At 34.8% G+C, this 19,782-nt stretch overlaps 1 protein-coding gene across 1 annotated transcript in view; it reads right to left on the bottom strand.

The window, feature by feature from the left end:
* Positions 1-2,216: 2,216 nt before the first annotated feature.
* Positions 2,217-19,782, bottom strand: part of LOC133087163 (serine/arginine-rich splicing factor 4-like) — a 109,403-nt gene continuing 91,837 nt past the window's right edge. The window contains 3 exon segments of the mRNA XM_061183948.1: positions 2,217-2,504; positions 2,506-2,594; positions 2,597-3,211. Coding sequence (XP_061039931.1) covers positions 2,274-2,504; positions 2,506-2,594; positions 2,597-3,211 — 935 coding nt within the window. The 3' untranslated portion in view covers positions 2,217-2,273.

The following is a 19,782-nucleotide window of genomic DNA, read 5'->3' on the forward strand; positions in this document are numbered from 1 at the left end:
ATATAATTTTATGATGCCTTTAAACAAGGGCTGAAAACCTCTGACTTACAAGTCAAAGCTTTAAAGATCAACACAAAAGAAAAATGAATGAATGAATGAATGAAGGTCCTAGGCAGGTTTGGGGAGAGGGGACCTAGAGATCACATTGCCCCAAGGAAAACAATATGACATCATTTATACATTTTTAAAAAGGCTTCTCTAAATAAGACTATACAAAGAAAGTTAAAACAAAGCAAAAATGAGAGAAGAACAATCATCATGTAAGATAGTAGATAAAGGCACAGAAAAGAAAACAAAATGTTAAGAAATACTGAAATGGCCAATTATGGTTTAAAGTTTCATTCTGAGATAGACCTGTCATTTTAGTGCATTTTAACATAATTTTCTTAAGCCAGAATTTTGTACATTGTAGAAAAATTTAAATATATTACACTCCACACAGATAATCAAGAAATATTCTCACCACCAGCAGCAATACTTGGATACAACCACCGCTCTCATTTTCTTCCCCCCAGAATTCTATCTATGGATTACATTTCCCTGGATAGGCTTTGCAATCTAGCTTAAATATCTTACTGTCCTTGAGTTTATCAGTGCCTGCTTACTATTTTAATTTTTGCCTCTTTTGGCTATGCATTCTGTAGATATTCCTTTTAAATACTCATCTTAAATACAGCTATGATGGAAGCAACTGTACACAGGAGAACCGTATAAGAGCTCATTACGAAACAAATTGAGCCATATTCAAATATACAGTAAAAGCAGATGAGATATGAGAATTCATGTGATCATAACTTGTTGTGTCACTAATGAGGTATTTGTCACATGACTTCAGTATCTTTTTTGAACTAGGATATTAAAACAAATATGCCATACGGTGAGAAGCAATTGTCCTTATGGTAGATTATTCCCATCACTTTTTAATGACAAGGAGAATATCCTTATGGGTGAACTGTCTGGGTCACTTTCTAAAAGACTTCAATATAGAGGAGGGTGATTTAAGCAAGATTGTTCCACCTACCTCTTGCTAGAATTACTGTAATTTTTCTGCTAAGAAGAAAATGGGCACCTCTGAATGAATGGATGATCCCATGCTTATGGCTGGACACATCTGAAACATCTTGTCAAACGTGAAAGCAAAGAAACTATCAAATTTACTACAGATATGTCAGAAGGATTCAGGAGTGTGGAGAAGCACACACTGACCAAAGATAGGACAATTTGAGCATCAATAAAAATAATTATCAAGGAAATTTAAAACATCTGAAATTTTCATGTGTGTAAGTTTGTGATAATAGTGGGAGAAACGGGTATTTTTGAAGGATTCTAGGAAATCAAATCATTGTTTTTAAAATTGATGAATCAAGAGAAAGAAGTCAGCATTAACAATAAAAGCAATACATATGTAACTAGAGTGTAGTAAAAGTTGGAGACGTTAAGAGAAATAGGTTAGAAAGTAGGCAGGAGCTAGACCTTAAAAGATACTGTAAGGCATAGTTAGCCTTTATTCTAATTGCAATGGAAAGCCACTGAGTCTTTGAAGCTGGTTAATGATATAATTAGGAAGAAAGAAAAAGTAGAGATAATAATAATGTTATTAATTTTTTTTTTTTTTTTGTCAAGCAAAAATAGTCTTTATTCAAATTTAATGGAAACAGGGGTCAGTATACTTTGCAAGATGGGGAAAAATAAAATTTAAACAAATTCTTTTCTTTTTAATATTAAACAATATAATCACAATACCAGAATATGGAACTCCACAGTTTATTTCTTATGGGTTACTGCAGGTATCAATTTTCCTCGACTGTGCTATTCACAACTTTGTTAAGTCCAAAAATATGAAACCAAAGTGGTAGGAAACTTAAGACTTAGCACTTTCACTAAATGGCATACATCAAAGGGCATCAATTCAAGGGCAAAATGGTTGAACTCACCATACCTACCTATGTCATCATTCCAGCCTTAAAGCCATCCAGGTACTGAGCTCCCTGTAGGAAAGGCCAGGCCTCAAAGCCAAGGCATTTTGGATATTCTACTGTGGGCCATGAGTAAAGGGGGTTTTCAAAGAGAAGACTGCTTTCAGTCGAGCAGGAAGGCCTGACGCAAGGAGGCTTTACCGAGAGGAAGCGCTTAGACTTAACAATTGTTGACACACCATTAGGGGAGTTAAAAATGTACAGCAGTGACATAGGTTCTACTTCAATCACTTGTGCTACGGCTACCAAACATGTACGAAAGACTTCTCGGGGAGTTCCAGCTGTGGTCGTAGCCAGTTAGGACCTTGAGTGGGACCTAGATCTAGACCGGGAGGGCGATCTGGACGCAGACCTGGATCTAGACTTGGACCGGGATCGGGTTTTTGACGCGGACTTTGATCTGGAGCGTGATTCTGACGGAAGGTTTGGTTTTGATTTGGAATTGGACCTCGACCTGGACCGGGTCTCCTGATTGGCGCCAGCATCCTCACTCTCCGCTCGGCCTTCCCTCTGGCCAGACTCGGACTTTGGCATCTTCCCGCTCCTTCGAGCCTGAGCGGGATCGCGATCTGGGCTGGGAGCGGTCGTTGTCTTCCTTCTCCTTCTTCTTCTTGCCAACTTGCTGTCTCGCTTGCCGCCTCGTTTTCTGCTCCTCTCGCTCTTGCTGCGGCTGCGGCTCCGGCTCTGGTCCTTGCTGGGGCTCCGGCTCTGGTCCTTCTAGCTGCGGCTGCGGCTCTTGCTCCTGGAACGGGAGCCTGAGCTGGATCGGGATCTACTCTTGGAATGACTGCTTTTGCTGCTGCCGCTTCGGCTTCTGCTCTTACGAGAATGTCTGCTTCGAGAGCGAGACCTTGAGGGACTCCGGCTCCTGGAGTAGGACCGGCGTCGTCTAGAACCGGGCTTGTCTTCAACGAATCTGATTTTTCTGCCATTGACTTCAGTTCCATCTAACTTTTCCAAAGCCCTTTTCATATCAGAGTAAGACACACATTCAATCACCCCTTCAATTTTGCGTCCCTTGTGGGCATCTGCATAGGTCACTTCTCCCGCCTGACGCCTATAATCCTTTAGGTCTTGCCAGCTGCACCGACTTGACAAATTCTCCACAATAAGTCCGTATTCTGTGCGGGTAGGAGGGCCATATTTATCTCGGCCACTTCTTTTAGAACCATATCCACTGCGTCCAGAACCGTGACTGCCATCTCGTCGCGGGCCGCGGGCATGCTCAACAATTACTCGTTAATGATATAATTAGGAAGAAAGAAAAAGTAGAGATCATAATAATGTTATTAAAATTAAAACGAGGAAACATGAAAGAAAAGATCTCATTATCTGAAAAGGGAAATGGGTGTTGGTATTCTGACAAAAGAAGGGTGAGAATGTTGTCTCTGTCACTGGAGAGTTAAACTTGGTAAGGGAATGGAGCATAATGCTGTACAATATCAAATGTCCATTTGTAACTTTGCAAAATACATTTAAGTGACACAGATCAGCATGGTTGTGTTATGCACTGAGCATTTCAGATGGAGGTACACGTCAGGTTAAACTTAGAATAATTCAGACTTGATGTTTCCAAGTGGATATGGCAGGAGAAGAAAGATGTGAAGAAGTTAAGAGATTTACAGGAGGATGATTGCGGTGCTGAAGCATGAACTCTAAACGGGTTACGGGGAGGTGAGGACATGAGTGAAAAGTTTTAAGTGGACTGTAGGTCCTGAGGAGATTGAAGAAATGTTGGAGTGAATACTTGAGTAAATGTGTGATCATAAAAAATGTGGTGATTAAAACTAGAGTAGAATACTAAAAAAAATGTAGATTTGACAGGTGTTATCACTTTTGATGATGAAAAGTGGAATATGAGAATGGGAGTGCTTGCTTAGGGTGGAACAGAGGAAAAGATCACTGATATTAAATATTTCAAAAAACTGAGGGACCAGAAATGGATCATCTACTATGTTAACATGAATGTTGAAATGCCAAAGTTGATAATAGTAATAGTAGATAAGGAAGAACAGTTAGATTTACTGCAGCTGGGGTTTGGTCATATAAGTGTAAGAGAAATTTCTAGAACCAAAGAGCATACAGTTCCAGGTAGGAGTTTAGGTGAATTGATTGGAAAATGATCCCTAAGTAAAGTAGGAAAAAATTATAATCAGGGAGTAAATGAGTTTAAACCACTTAACCTCATTTAATCTCAAGTCTCTCACAAACAGAGCAAGAGCATTGGGAAAAAGTGTTGACAAAGGACTTTTCAAATGATATCAGTCTTTATTTCTAGTAAGTGTCAAGGAGGTATTTATGCATTCATAGATCTGTGCCCTAGACAGTTATGTGTTTGGCCAACTACTTTGCCTCACTTTTTAGTTTGAAATGATTCTCAAACTTTGAAGAATGATAAGGAAAAATATAATGGTTACAGAAAACTCCTCATTTTAGTTGATGCAGAGTGTTTGGTCTTACCAGTTTCCTAAATATTGAAGCAGGTCATTATGTGCTTGAGACTGAATCAGAATGATGGGCATCAATCACACAATGGAATTGTTATTATCATAAATTACATTTATTTGTTTTGGAATATTAAATAAATCTTGCATTTCTGGGATGAACTTCTCTTGGTCATGATGTATTATTCACATACAATTAGATTCAATTTGATAACATTTTGTTTATATTATTTGCATCTATGTTCAAGAAAGTATTGGTCGGCAGTTTTCTTGTAACGGTTTTGTCTGGTATTGGTTTCAGGGTAATGTTTACTTTATAGAATGAGTTGAAAGTGTTTCTTCCTCTCCTAATTTCTGGAAGAGATAGAATAGAATTGGTATTATTTTTTTCAAATGGTTGGTAGTCACCAGCAAATACATCTAAGTACAGAGTTTGCACAGTGACAATGTTTTTAACTACAAATTCAACTTATTTAAAAGAGATGGAGGTATTTAGGTTACATATTCCTTCTTTTGTTACTTTGAGTAATTTTGTTAGTGTCAGTCAAAAAATTAATCCATTTCTTCTAAATTGTCAAAATAAAATTGCTTACAACTTTCCCTTTTTCCCCTTTTTAATATCTGTAGATTCTGTACTAATGTCACTATTCTTACTCCTGACACAGACTTGTGTCCTTCCTTTCTTTTTTTCCTGATTAACCCAGCAAGAAGTTTGTCAACTTTACTGAGTTCTTCAAAGAACAAGCTTTTGATTTCATTATTTTTCTGAATTCATTTTCTGTTTGCTATTAATTGATTTTGCTCTGATCTTTATTATTTACTTTCACTGCTTATTTTGGGTCTCATTTATTCTCATTCTCTTAGTTTCTTAAGAGGGAAGTTGAGATCATTGATTTGAGATCCTTCTTATTTTCTAATATTTGTGTTTAGTTCTATAAATTTCCCCCTATGTACTGTCCAAGCTGCCTCTTACAAATTCTGTTATGTTGTGTATTCATTTTTCATTCAACTCAAAATACTTTCTAATGACACTTTTGATTTTTTTCTTTGACCCATATGCTATTTAAAAGTGTGTTATTTAATTTCTAAGTATTAGGGATATTTGAAAGATCTTCCTTTTATTGATTTTTAAGTCCACTGTGGTCAGATAACATGTTTTGTATGACTCAGATCCTTTGAGAGGGGTTTGTGGACCAGAATATGGTCTATTTTGGAAAATAACTGGCATACATTTAAAAAGAATGTGTTTTCTGATGTGGTTGATAAGAATGTTCTGTAATGTTAACTAGGTCCAGTTTATGGAAATTGCTTTTTAAATTTTCTATATCGTTACTGATTTTTGGTCTAATTGTTCTATCCATTTTTAAGGGCACAATATTGAAATCTATAGCTATATTTTTGTATATGTCAAATTCTCTTTGTATTTCTATCCGTTTTTTGATTCATGTATTTTGAAGCTCTGTTATTAGGTACATCCATGTGTAGGATTGTTATTCCTCTTGATGTATTGATCCTTTAGCATTATTATTATTTTTTATTTTTTATTGAAGTACAGTTGATTTAAAATGTTGTGTTAGTTTCTGGTGTATAGCAAAGTGATTCAGTTATACATATATACATATATATATTCTTTTTCATATTCTTTTCCATTATGGTTTATTACAGGATATTGAATATAGTTCCCTACATTATGTAGTAGGACGTTGTTGTTTATCTATTTTATATATAGTAGTTTGTATCTGCTAATTCCCTAATCCCTCCCATCACCTTTCCTTTTTGGTAACCATAAGTTTTTTTCTATGTCTGTGAGTCTGTTTCTGTTTTGTAAATAAGTTCATTTGTACCATATTTCAGGTTCCACACATAAGTGATATCATATGGTTTTTATGTTTCTCTTTCTGACTTACTTCACTTAGTATGATAATCTCTGGATCCATCCATGTTGCTGCAAATGGCATTATTTCATTCTTTTTTATGGCTGATTATATATACACAATGGAATACCAATACACAATATAAATATAAACAAACACACACACACACACACACACACACACACACACATCTTCTTTATCCATCCATTTGTCGATGGACATTTAGGTTGCTTCCATGTCTTGGCTATGTAAAAGTGCTGCTTTGAATATTGGGGTGCTTGTATCTTTTCAAATTAGCGTTTCCTTCAGATAGATCCCCAGGAGTGGGATTGCTGGATCATATGGCAACTCTATTTTTAGTTTTTAAGGAACATCCATACTGTTCTCCATAGTGGCTGCATCAATTTACATTCCCACCAACAGTGTAGGAGGGTACCATTTTCTCCACATCCTCTCCAGCATTTATTATTTGTGGACTTTTTAATGATGGCCATTCTGACCAGTGTGAGGTTATACCTTACTGTAGTTTTGATTTACATTTCTCTAAGAATTAGTGATGTTGGGCATTTTTTCATGTACCTATCTGCCATGTGAGTGTCTTTTTTGGAGAAATGTCTATTTAGGTCTTCTGCTTATTTTTCGATTGGGTTGTTTTTTGTTTTTTTGTTTGTTATTGAGTTGTATGAGCTGTTTGTATATTCTGGAAATTAAGTCCATGTCAGTTGCATCATTTGCAAATATATTCTCCCAGTCTGTGGTTGATTTTTTTTGTTTTGTTTATGGTTTCCTCTGCTGTGCAAAAGCTTGCAAGTTTGATTAGGTCCAATCTGTTTACTTTTGCTTTTATTTCTACCCCCTTGGGAGACTGACCTAAGAAAACATTGCTACAGTTTATGTCAGAGAACGTTTTGCCTATGTTCTCTTCTAGGAGTTTTATGGTGCCATGTCTTATATTTAAGCCTTTAAGCCATTTTGAGTTTATTTTTGTGTATGGTGTGAGGGTGTGTTCTAACTTCATTGATTTACATTGGCTGTTCAGATTTCCCAACACCACTTGCTGAAGAGACTGTTTTTTCTCCATTGTATATTCCTTCCTCTTTGTCAAAGATTAATTGACTGTAGGTGTGTGGGTTTATTTCTTGGCTCTCTATTCTCTTCCATTGATCCATATGTCTGTTTTTGTGCCAATACCATACTGTTTTGCTTACTGTAGCTTTGTACTATTGTCTGAAGTCTGGGAGGGTTATACCTCCAGCTTTGTTCTTTTTCCTCAGGATTGTTTTGGCAATTCTGGGTCTTTTATAGTTCCATATAAATTTTAGGATTATTTGTTCTAGTTCCGTGAAAAGTGCCATGGGTAATTAGTATCATTAAATGAACTTCTTTATCCATTGTGTTAGTTTTGCATTGTTCCTGTGTCTTATTCAGTCCAGGCTGCTTTAACAGAATATCATAGACTGGATCGACATCATAAATTTATTTCTCACAATTCTGGAGGCTGAGAAAGCCACAGTTCAAGGTGCTGGCAGATTCTGCAAGGGCTTGCTTCCTGGTTCATAGATGGCAGTTTTCTCACTGTGTCTTCACAGGGTAGAAGGGGGGAAAGAGCTCCCTGGAGTCTCTTTTAAAAGGGAACTAATCCCATATATAAGTACTTTGGTCCCATATGTAAGACCTCCCAGAGGCCCCATCTCCTAATACCATCACATTGATGTTTAGGATTTCAACATATAAATTTACAGAGGATGCAGACATTCAATCTATAACATCCTGTAACAAACTATCAAAAATGTTAGTGCCTTAAAAACAACACAAATGTTTTATCTGTTCTGTAGGTTAGAAGTATGACCCAGGTCTCTGTGGGCTTAAAAAATTAAGGTGGCAAGGCCATGTTCCTCTCTGGAGGATCTAGATGAAATCTGTTTCCTTGCCTTATTCAAATTCTAGAGACAACCCAAATTCCTTGGCTTGTGGTCACTTTCCTTCCATTTCAAACTCAGCAACATTTCATCTCCCTTGCCATTCTTCCATTGTCATATTTCCCTCTGACTATAGTCGGGTAAAGTTCTCTCTTGTAAGAACCTAAGTGATTAGATTGGGCACACCTGGATAATCCAAAATAATCTCCCCATTGCAAGGCCCTTAACCTAATCACACCTGCAAAGTCCCTTTTGCCATATAAGGTAATATTTTCTCACTGTTCTGGGATAAGGACATGTACATATTTGGGGGGAGGGGTATTATTCTGCCTACCACACATTTGGCATGATGTATTGTCTGAAATCTATTTTGCCTAATACTTATATAGGCACCCCAGTTTTCTTTTTGCTTAGTATACACATGGTCTATCTTTTTTCATCCTTTCATTTTTAATCATTTGTGTATTTAAAGTTTGTTTCTCATAGGCAACATATGGTTGATTATTTTCTATGCAATCTGACAGTCTTTGCCTTTTAATTGGGGTATTTAGAATATTTACATTAATATGATTATTTTTAAATAGTTAGGATTAAATCTACTACTACTTGTCCCTTCTGTTCTTGGTTCACCTTTGTCTGTTCTTGCCTTTTTTAAAATTGAGTATATTTTATTCTATTTCTTTTTATTTTTTGCTTATTAACTACAATTCTTTTAAAATATACTTTAGTGGTTACTTCAGGATTTACAGCATACATCTTTAACTTACCACAATCTATCTTTAAGTGTTATTATACCTCTTTACATATAAAGTATAAGAATACTTGGAATAGCATGCTTCCTTTTTTTCCTTTCCTAGTTTTTGTGTTATCTACATTATATTTCTATATGTGTTTTAAAATCCATACTGCATTGTAATTATCTTTTTAAATTGTCATTGTCTTATAAAAAGGATTATATAAGAAAAAATCTTGTATATTTACACATGTAATTGCCACTACTGTTAAACTCTTCATTCTTTTGTGTAGATTCACATTTCCATCTGATGTCATTTTCCTTCTATTTGAAAGATTTCCTTTAACATTTCTTGTAGTATAGATCTGTCTGCTGGTGATAAATTATCTTAGCTTCTACATATCAAAAATGTCTTTATTTCACCTTCAGTTTTGTAAGATATTTTCCAGAGTTTAAATTCAGTGTGGATAATTTTTATCATTCAGTACTTTAAAGTTGTTACTCTAGCACTTTCGCCCTTGTCTTGTTTGCAATGAAAAATGTGCTGGTATCCTCACCCTGGCCCTTTTTCTTCTGTTCATGATGTATCTTTCTTTTCCTGAATGCTTTTAAGATTTTTTCCTTTATCCTCAGTTTTGAGTAATTTAATTATGATGTGTCTTGATGCAGTTTATTTTGTGTGTGTGCTTGGGACTTATTGTATATGTAGCTTTGTAGTTTCTACCGAATTTGAAAAAAAAATGTGGTCACCATTTTTTTAGATTAAAATTTTTCATTTCTATATTTATTTTTATATGGTTTCTATTGCTACGTCTTCAAGTTTACCAGTCTTCTTCTTTCTGTAATGTCTAATATACCATTAATTTCATCCATTGTAATTTTCATCTCATACTTTGCAGCTTTTATCTTTAGAAGTACAACGTGTCTTTTTTAACATATTTTATTTCTACACTTAACTTTTGAATAGATATAATAGAGCTATATTAACTGTTTTAACAACGTTGCTAATTCTACCATCCACATCAGTTCTGGGTAAGTTTCAAATGATTGATTTTTCACCTCATCCTCCATTCTATTTTCTACTTCTTTGCATGCCTGGGGATTTTGATTGGATATGACACATTGTGCATTTTACCTTTTTCTGTGCTGGATATTTTTGTATTTCTAAAAATATTCTTGAGCTTTGCTCTGCGATGCAGTGAAGTTACTTAGAAACGGTTTGTCTTTTCAAATATTGCCTTTTAGCTTTGTTGGGCAGGAGCAGAGAAGTGTTAACACTAGGGTAATTATTCCCATCTACTGAGAAAAGGCTCTTCTGAGTTATTTATCCAATTCTTCATGAATTACAAGTTTGTTCAGTTGCTGGTAGAAACAGCCACTATTCCAGACCCTATGTGAGCACTGAGCACTATTCCCTTTAATCCTTTGGGTGATTCTTTCCCTAAGTATTTTCCGGGTTTGAACACAGTCATTGGTACTCTGTTGAATACCCTAGGAGGAACCTCTGCAGCTCTCTGGAGTTTTTTTTTTTTTTTTCCTCTGTGCATTCCCTTTTCTCCCATACTCTGTCCTGCAAACTCTAGCCACCTTGGTTTCCCCAGACTCTCAGCAATGTCTTCTCAACTCTGGGAGTCCTCTGAGCTCTATCTGTATTTCCCGCCCCTGTCTTGTGGCCTGAAAACTCTTTTACCTGGGCAGTTATAGAGCTAACATCTACTGTTTCTCATCAATCAAGGAATGCAATCATTCATTGCCTAATATCCAATGTCTTAAAAACTGTGATTTTATATTATGACATATGTTATTTAATATATGAAATTGTGGCTTTTCAGGTAGGATTGTAAATTAATTCTAGCCCAGTTACTTTATCTTGTCCAGAAGTAGAAGTTCCATTGATTTACTTTTGCTTTTAATGAATATCCTCAAGTTGACACATTTCCATTTCCTCCTCACATTTGAGAAGTATGGGGTGGAACTGAGAAATTAGGAGCGAGAGCCTTGTTTATACTTTCTGAAAAAATCTATTGGATATCAAATTTAAAAATTATAAAAAATATGTATTATTAACACAAAATGGCTACATAAGAAGAATGTTGCTTTGCCAATAGCATACCTAAACAGAGGCAGGATTTTGTTTTTGTTTGTTTGTTTGTTTTGTTTGGTGGGTTGATCTGGCATATCCTATTGCACATTCTCACCTTCAGAAAATTATTCCCTTTTCTTCTTTAAAAAGCTTCCTTACCCTAGAGGTTTATATAAAAAGAATTTATTTTGTTCTTCTCATATACTTTGCTATTGTCTGCCCTTCGTTCACTGAAAACTTAAGCACTTTTCCATCTTGATTCATGTTATCATTCCATGTATATCCATATGGACAAGTCATGGAACAATCTATTCTACTAGTTCCTAAACTTTTTTAACTTTAATAGTCTTTGTATCATTCTACATCAGGACCTTGGTTTTACTTTTGATATTATTAATATTAGAAACTGCAATGCCTCCAAAATATTAAATCAATTCCAATTCCATTTTTTGTCCCAAATGTTATTTTTCCCTTATTAACTTCCACCTGCCTTCAGCTTTCTTTTTTTTTTTTTTCAGTTAATATTCCACAGTTTATTAAAGTGATCAATTCCTTACAATATTCTAATTTCTTCTGACTGATTCTCTTCTAGGAATTATTTGGAAAAACACCATTCCTACATATACTTACCACTTAGTTTCTCTACACCTGCCCTTATGAAGCTGAACATAGATGTGAAAATCATATACAATAAAGATAGAGGTCAATATAAATTTATGACCCCCACACTCAAAGAGAGTCTTCATATTGCCCAATAATCCTTCACATTTCACTAGTAATAATCATCTTAAGTGCCCCATATAGACTGTTTCAAACCTTCTCATGCCTCAAAACATCCACATTTCTCCCTTAGTCTCTCTACATTTCAATAACTCACAATTTATTTCTTGCTATTTACAGGCATTTGTAAACAAATATTTTGTTTTTATTTGATGTATTAAAAATATTATCTACATATATTTTCTTCAAATTTTCATACTCCATTTAACCACTTAAGGCACATTCCAGTATGACTTCAATCCTCTACTTACTGAACAGGTTCTTTAATATCACCAACCACCTCTGTTTCTAAATAAGACATTTCTAATTCCTCATTTTCCTGAAAATCTCCCTGATAGTCGACTCTGTAGTCAACTTTCTCCTTTACCTGCTCTCACACACTCCTGGATTTTTATTTCCACCTCTCTGGCTTCTCCTCCTGAAATCTTTTTCTTCCTCCTCTATCATGCAGAATAATGTTGAATTTCCTTATGGCTCTTCTTTTTGTCTCTACCATCTTTCCATAGATAATCTTATTCAAGTCCATGACTTTAGTTAGCTACCATACTATTCATAAACTGTTCTTGTCTAATTTTTGTTAGTGATAATACAGAAATTTTAACTTAAAAACATCAGAGTCATCTTTGATTCTTTGATTTCTCACTCTCTCTTACCTCCCAAATGCAACCCATTTCTAAGTTTGATATATTCTACATTAAAACCTGTCTTTAATCAGATCACTGTTTTACAGTGAGGTAGTGTAGCATCATAATTAAGACCATGGACTGTGATATAAAGCTTCCTGATGCCCACTCTTTTCTATTACTAGTAGCATGATCTGAAGGAAGTAGTAACTCCTCTAAGCTGTATCTTCTCATCATATATTAGTTATAATAACTCATACATAAAATGTTTAGCATACACAGACCTACACCCTTCACAAAAATTAATTCAAAATGGACTTTAATATAAAACACAAAACTATAAAACTCCTAGAGGATACATAGGAGAAAATCAAGATGATCTTGAATATGGCAATCACTTTTTAGATACAACACCAAAGACACAATTAATGAAATAAATAACTGATAAGCTGGACTTCATTAAAATTTTAAAATTCTGCTATCGGAACTACCTATCAAGAGAATGAAAAGGCAAGCCACAGAATGAGAGAAAACATTTGCAAAAGACACATCTGATAAAGGACTGTTATCCAAAATACACAAAGGACTCTTAAAACCTAACAATAAAAAAAGCAAACTACCTGATTAAAAAATGAGCCAAAGATCTTAGCCGACACCTCACCAAAGAAGATGTACAGGTAGCAAATAAGCATATAAAAAGATATTCCACATAATATGCTACCAGAGAAATGCACTTTGAAACAACAAGATACCCGTGAACACCTGTTACAGTGGCTGAAATCTAGAACACTGATAACTCCAAATGCTAGCAAGAATTTGGAGCCAAGAAGAACACTCATTCACTGCTGGTAGGAATGCAAGATGGGTCAGCCACTTTGGAGGGCTGTTTGGCAGTTTTTTAAAAAACTAAACATACTCTTAACATAAAATAAGATTCAGCAATTGTTCTCCTTGATATTTACCCAAAATTAGTTCAAAACTTATGTCCACAGAAACACCTGCACATGGATGTTTATTGAAACTTTGTTGACAACTGTCAAATCTTGGAAGTAACCAAGATGTCCTTCAGTAAGTGAATGGATAAATAAATTGTAGTGCATTCAGAAAATGGAATATTAGTAAGAGCTAAAAAAGACATGAGCTATAAAGCCATGGAAAGACATGGAGGAAACTTAAATACATATTACTAAGTGAAAGAAGTCAATCTGAAAAGGCTACATACTGTCTGATTCTAAGTATATGACATTCTGGAAAAGGCAAAATTTTGGAGACAATAAAAAGATCAGTGGTTTCCAAGGGTAGGAGTCCAGAGAGATGAATAGGCAGAGCAAAGAAGATTTTTAAGGCAGTAAAAATATTTTATATCATACCATAATGATGGATAGATGTCATCATACATTTGTTCAAACCCATAGGATGTACAACACCAAGAGTGAATCCTAAGGTAAACTATGGACTTTGGGTAATTGTGAGGTGTTAATGTAGCTCATCCTTGGTTAAAAAAGAAAAAATGAACCATTCTGGTTAGTGATGTTGATAATGGGGGAGGCTATGCAAACGAGGGGTCTGGTGATATAAGAATAATCTCAATACCTGTCTCTTAACTTCGTTGTAAAACTGGTGCTGCTCAAAAAAAAAAAAAAAATCAAAAAATAAACTGCACAAACTTCAGAGGAAAATAAATATCTAGGATGGTGTGTGGCACATCATAAAGTCTCAGTAAAGGTTGTTTATTATAATTGTTGTTGTCATTGTCATTGTTATTATTATCATCCATGCCCAGTACTACAAGCCTAGTTTATGTCAATAGGCCTTATCCTCTGCAATATCACTTGACTGGTTTCTCTCCTTCCACTTTTGCCCCTTCCTATACATATCTAGTCAGCAGTAGGAATAAGCTTTTAAAAATGTAAATTGGAATCACATTATTTATCTGATTTAAAATCCTCTATGATATCCTTTTGCAATTAGATTGATTTTGAAAATATTTGTGTTCTGTGATGCCAAATATAATCTGGCCTCTGCCCAACCTTCCAACTTCAAAACTTGCTACTCTTCATTATGTTTCATTCATACCTCTTAGCCAAAAGAGGTTTTCTTTTCCTAAAGTATGCCAAGGCCTTTCTCCTGGCTGCCCTTCTTCCCCCTACCTTCCCCATCCCTTCGGCCCATGAGATTTTATCATTCTGGAATACCCATCCAATCACTCTTCCCCTTGGTTGTCAGATTACAACATAAATAACACTTCCTCAGACAGACCTTCCATAACCACACTCAATCTGAAAAATCTCCTCATTCTTTACTCTTAAAAAAATTTCTGTTTCTTCCTGGACCGTATCATACTTTCTAATTAAATACTTAACATGTGTGTTACTTGCATATTGCCTGTTCCCCACATGACTCCATGAAGGCTGGGTCCATGACTGTGTTGTTGATCACAGTATATCCAGAGACTTGTATAAAACATAGCAAATAATCCAAGTCTAATAAAATAATTGTTGAATAAATAAACACTTAAATAATTAACTAAAAGGATATGGATTTTGATTAAATATTAATGAGGAAAATTAGGGGCTGCATGTTTCCAAAGCTTTTATAAAATATTAATTTAGCTAATATTTATTGAATACCTACTATCTGCCAGGCTAATTACATAGGTTAATGTATATTCCTCATGACAAATCTGTAAACACAATTATATACATTTTTCTGATTAAAAAAATGAGGCTCTATTAGATTATGTAACATGTCAAATTACCCAACTTGTAAAGAACAGAGTCTGTAGATCTGTGATGTTCCAGGATCTTCCTATAACAACACAGCATGACTATCAGTATAGATTAGACATTGTGCATTCAAAATTGTTAATTTTTCAGAAAATTTACCTCAGAAACTGAGGTACAGAGAGACAAAAAATGCCTTACCAAATGCCATACAATTAACAAATAAGAGAGGAGGCCTCTGGACTTCCATCCAAAGTGTGTTTATCTCCCCTGTGTTGAAATACAAAGAGCAGCTAAAACAATAGTCAATCATTTCAGAAAATCTTAATAACTTATCTTGTTCCAGCAGGAGGTCTACAAGTAATTTACACTATTGTTAAAGAGTTTTCTTCCTTCCTTAGAGAGATTATGCCTGTTCAGTGCTTTAGGTTTATAAAAGGTGTTATATTAGCCTTTGCAATTTGACACTTTTGAAGTACAAGGGAAAAAAAAATGCAGGCATATTGAAAGGAATATGTATTCTAATCAATGATTACTTTTTGTGTCCTTCAAATTTTCTTTATCAAAATTTTTATTATCATCTAGAAAAATATAATATTATTAAACAGATATTTTTAGATACTCAGACTTTCCATCATTTGTAAACCTAAAAGCTATCCTAAAAGCAGGATGACAGGAAGAAGCAAGACTAAATAATTACTAAAAGACATCCAACCAGTTTTTACGTGATATCAGTATTATGTCTGTCTACCTAGCATACTTATATTGTTCTGAAAAGATTATTACAATTTATAACTGGCATTTTTTTTTATGTTTTAACAAAAGGATTTTTAAAAAATAGTTTTAGGAAACCCAATAACAACAACAAAAGAATGCCAATAATAACACTTGTAATAAATATATAATACTTATAAAAGAAAAATATGTGACAAGCACTGTGCTCTGATCATCTTTTTCATGCTCAATCTCAGTTAATCTTCACAATAACTTATTACTAAAAAGAAAATACCTTTATCATTCCATTTCACTCATAAGAAAATTGCACTTTGGAGACTTTAATTAACACCTATGACTTCCTATCTGGTAATGACAGAGCTGTCATTCTGACCTAGATCTCCCTGGACCCCAAGCCCATAAACTTATCCAACACAATAAAACTGAACATTAAAATGATACCTTTGGAAAGGGCAATATTTTTCAATACTGTTGGAATATGCTTCAGAGTTTCCCCAGTGTGTCTTGAAGGGTTGAGAATCATTAACCTACACGAATAGCTTCTTAAGTACTTGCAAAAAGGAACAAAGTAAATTATATAAGTTTCCTCCATATTGAATAAACACCATTTTGTATATACTGGATCAAAAATTGATTGAGCTGTACATGCATGGTTACTGAAGTGGGTTGGAAGGAAGGAGTGTTCAAGCAGAGAGTCATGGAGAGAAGGAAAGAAAGGGTGCCTTTGTTAAAATGAAAGTAACTCAGTGTGATGAAAGCTTATAGTGTGAAGGTGTGGCTCGTCAACCTCTCCCTCACCTGATGATAACCTTAGCAAAAGCATTATCATTTTTTCTCAGGGATCCATATCATTCAATTTCCCTTTCTGTAAAGTAATTCTTACCTTGAAATAATAAATCTCACACTATAGGATTAATGTGAGAATTAGGTATAGCAAATGTACTATTATTAAAGCAGGAACTTATATAATGGTTAAATGGCTGGATGAAAGGGTGGATGAGAGGATATGGTAAAATGAACTTCACAGGTAGGAAAGAGTGAGGGGACAAAGGAAATTTTGTGAAATTAGGAGTTTCAAATAAATTCTGAGTATGATTGTTATTTTAAAAAATAACAATGATTATGATTGCTATTTTAAAAAACAAGATTCTAACCACATGAAAGAATTTAAAATGAAAAACAAATGTATGACCACATTTGTGTTTTAAGTAAATCACTGTTCTGTCCCTGTGGTGCTAGATTTAAGACAGATTGGGTGATTCAGGGAGATAGTAGAATCAGGGAAACAAAGTATGCAATCTACTTCAGTAATCCAAACATGAAGTTATTAGCCAGCACCGTACCCCACTGGCCCCGCCAAAAAAAAAAAAAAAAAGCCGAAGATTTAGGGATGGAAAGGAAGAAAAGACTGTAGTTGATATTTAGGTTACAGTGATAAGCTATGGTGAACAATTGAATGTGGGTATAAAAAGTAGCATCAGACAAATCCAGGTTTCTCCCTTGGACATTATTTAACTAGATAACGGGCCTTGAGAGAAGAAAAATGTGTTAAGTTTTGTCCATTTTGAGATTATAAAACAGTTGGGGAAAAAAATAGGTGGCAAGGACAGGAAGTTACTACTTATTTACAGTAAGACTATCACTTTTATTTTGAAAAGAAACATGTATGATCAAAGAGCAAAATATCTCATTTCCTACTAATGCTCCTCAGTATATAATAAATGCAAAGAAAGTTCTACCAATAATATAATTCCAAATGGAATAAGAAATGAAATCACACTGATTGTGTTCATATTAAACTAGTTTACCTAAATCCTATATTATTTTCCTAGAAACTAAGAAAGTTGAGAAGTTAAAAACAGGAATTTATTAGTGTGATTAAGGGTTATGTTTTTGCTTTGCCCTTATGATGTAGCAGACACCTGTAATCCTTGAACTACACCATGACACAGGCAATTGACTCTGCTAAATATACAAAGAGCTGATCCATTCATGTGTTTCATAAAATATTCATGAATTTTAATCTCTGTTCATAATGAAGTTTTTCCAAGAACAATAGTAATACCCCTAATTCCAAAAATTAAAATGACAAAATCTGGGACACATCAGTACACTATGTTTACACTGAAGCAAAGTAACCTCAGTATCCAGGGTCCTAGAGACTCTGACATGTTGAAGGACTTGAGAACTTATGTTTTCTCAAGCTAAATGAATAACTGATATAAAAAAGCTGAGGGAAGGGTTGTAAGTTTTTCATTACTCTATCAATGAAAAGTCTCTGTTGTAAATAACAGAAAATCGAATGCAAACCAGCTTAAGGAAGAATAATCTTCATAAACTCACGTAATGCAACAGTACAAGGTTGGATGTGACTTTGGGAGTGGCTAAGTTCAGAATCGTCTCGGTCTGCTTCTGTTGAATATCTGCCATTTCTAAATGTTACTCAGTTGCCCCAGGTTTCTTCAGCTTTACAACATAAACAAACCAAGTGGACAAGAGAGTGTGATTTCCTTTTAGAAAATTGGTTCTCATTAGCTTTGATGTCCCTCCCTGAAGAAATGATCATAGCAAGAAAAATGAAATGTGTTGACTGGCTTTCCCAAGTCACATGCTCCAACTCTGGTGACCAGAAATGAGGCGGACTTCATCCAAAACGTATGAGCTGAGTTTAGGGTAACTACGATGTTTCACAAAGCAAAACTGATGACTGCTGATAGATGCAAAGGGTGTTGATGCTGCACTTCAAAATTAGTAAATATCCATGCAATATAAATAACTTAGAACTGTTCCTGGCCCCTATCAAGGACACAAAAAGTTTACTCAATCAATAAATCTTAGATGGTTCTCTGGAATTCTATACACACTGAATTTATCAGGTTACTGCAATACATAAGCAATGATAATACAAACATAAAGAATTTGTCTTTATATGACTAGGTAATTCATTCATGTTGATACATGTGTCAAATAAGCCCGAAAAAATTTCAACTATAAGATATTCTATTTTCATCTGTGAAACTGGCAATTTTTTTCATTTTTAAAAAAAATTTATTGAAATATAGTTTATTTACAATGTTGTGTTACTTTTAGGTGTACAGCAAAATGATTCAGTTATACATATATATATAATATATATATTCTTTTTTACATTCTCTTCCATTATAGGTTATTACAAGATACTGAGTATAGTTCCCTGTGCTATACAGTAGGTCCTTGTTGGTTATCTATTTTATATATAGTAGTGTGTATCTGTTAATCCCAAATCGCTAATTTGTCCCTCCCCCCCACCTTTCCCCTCTGGTAACCATAAGTTTGTTTCCTATATCTGTGAGTCTATTTCTGTTTTGTAAATAAGTTCATTTGTATCATTTTTTAAGATTCCACATATAAACGATATCATATGATATTTGTCTTTCTCTGTCTGACTTACTTCACTTAGTATGATAATCTCTAGGTCCATCCATGTTGCTGCAAATGGCATTATTTCATTTTTTATGGCTAATATTCCATTGTGTATCTATACCACATCTTCTTTATCCTTAAGCAATTTCATTTTTTTTTAAATTGGAGTATATTGCTTTACAATGTTGTGTTAGTTTCTGTTGTAACAACGAAGTGAATCAGCTATACGTATACGTATATCCTCTCCCTCTTAGACCTCCCTCCCACCCCCCCCCCATCCCACCCATCTAGGTCATCACAGAGCACCGAGCTGAGCTCCCTGTGCTATATAGCAGGTTCCCACTAGCTATCTATTTACACATGGTAGCGTATATATGTCAATTCTAATCTCCCAATTCGTCCCACCCTCCCCTTCCCTGCCCCCCAATGTCCACATGCCTATTCTCTATGTCTGCATCTCTATTCCTGCCCTGCAAATAGGTTCATCTGT

This window comes from Eubalaena glacialis, chromosome 3, assembly GCF_028564815.1.
Source record: "Eubalaena glacialis isolate mEubGla1 chromosome 3, mEubGla1.1.hap2.+ XY, whole genome shotgun sequence".
NCBI lineage: Eukaryota > Metazoa > Chordata > Mammalia > Artiodactyla > Balaenidae > Eubalaena > Eubalaena glacialis.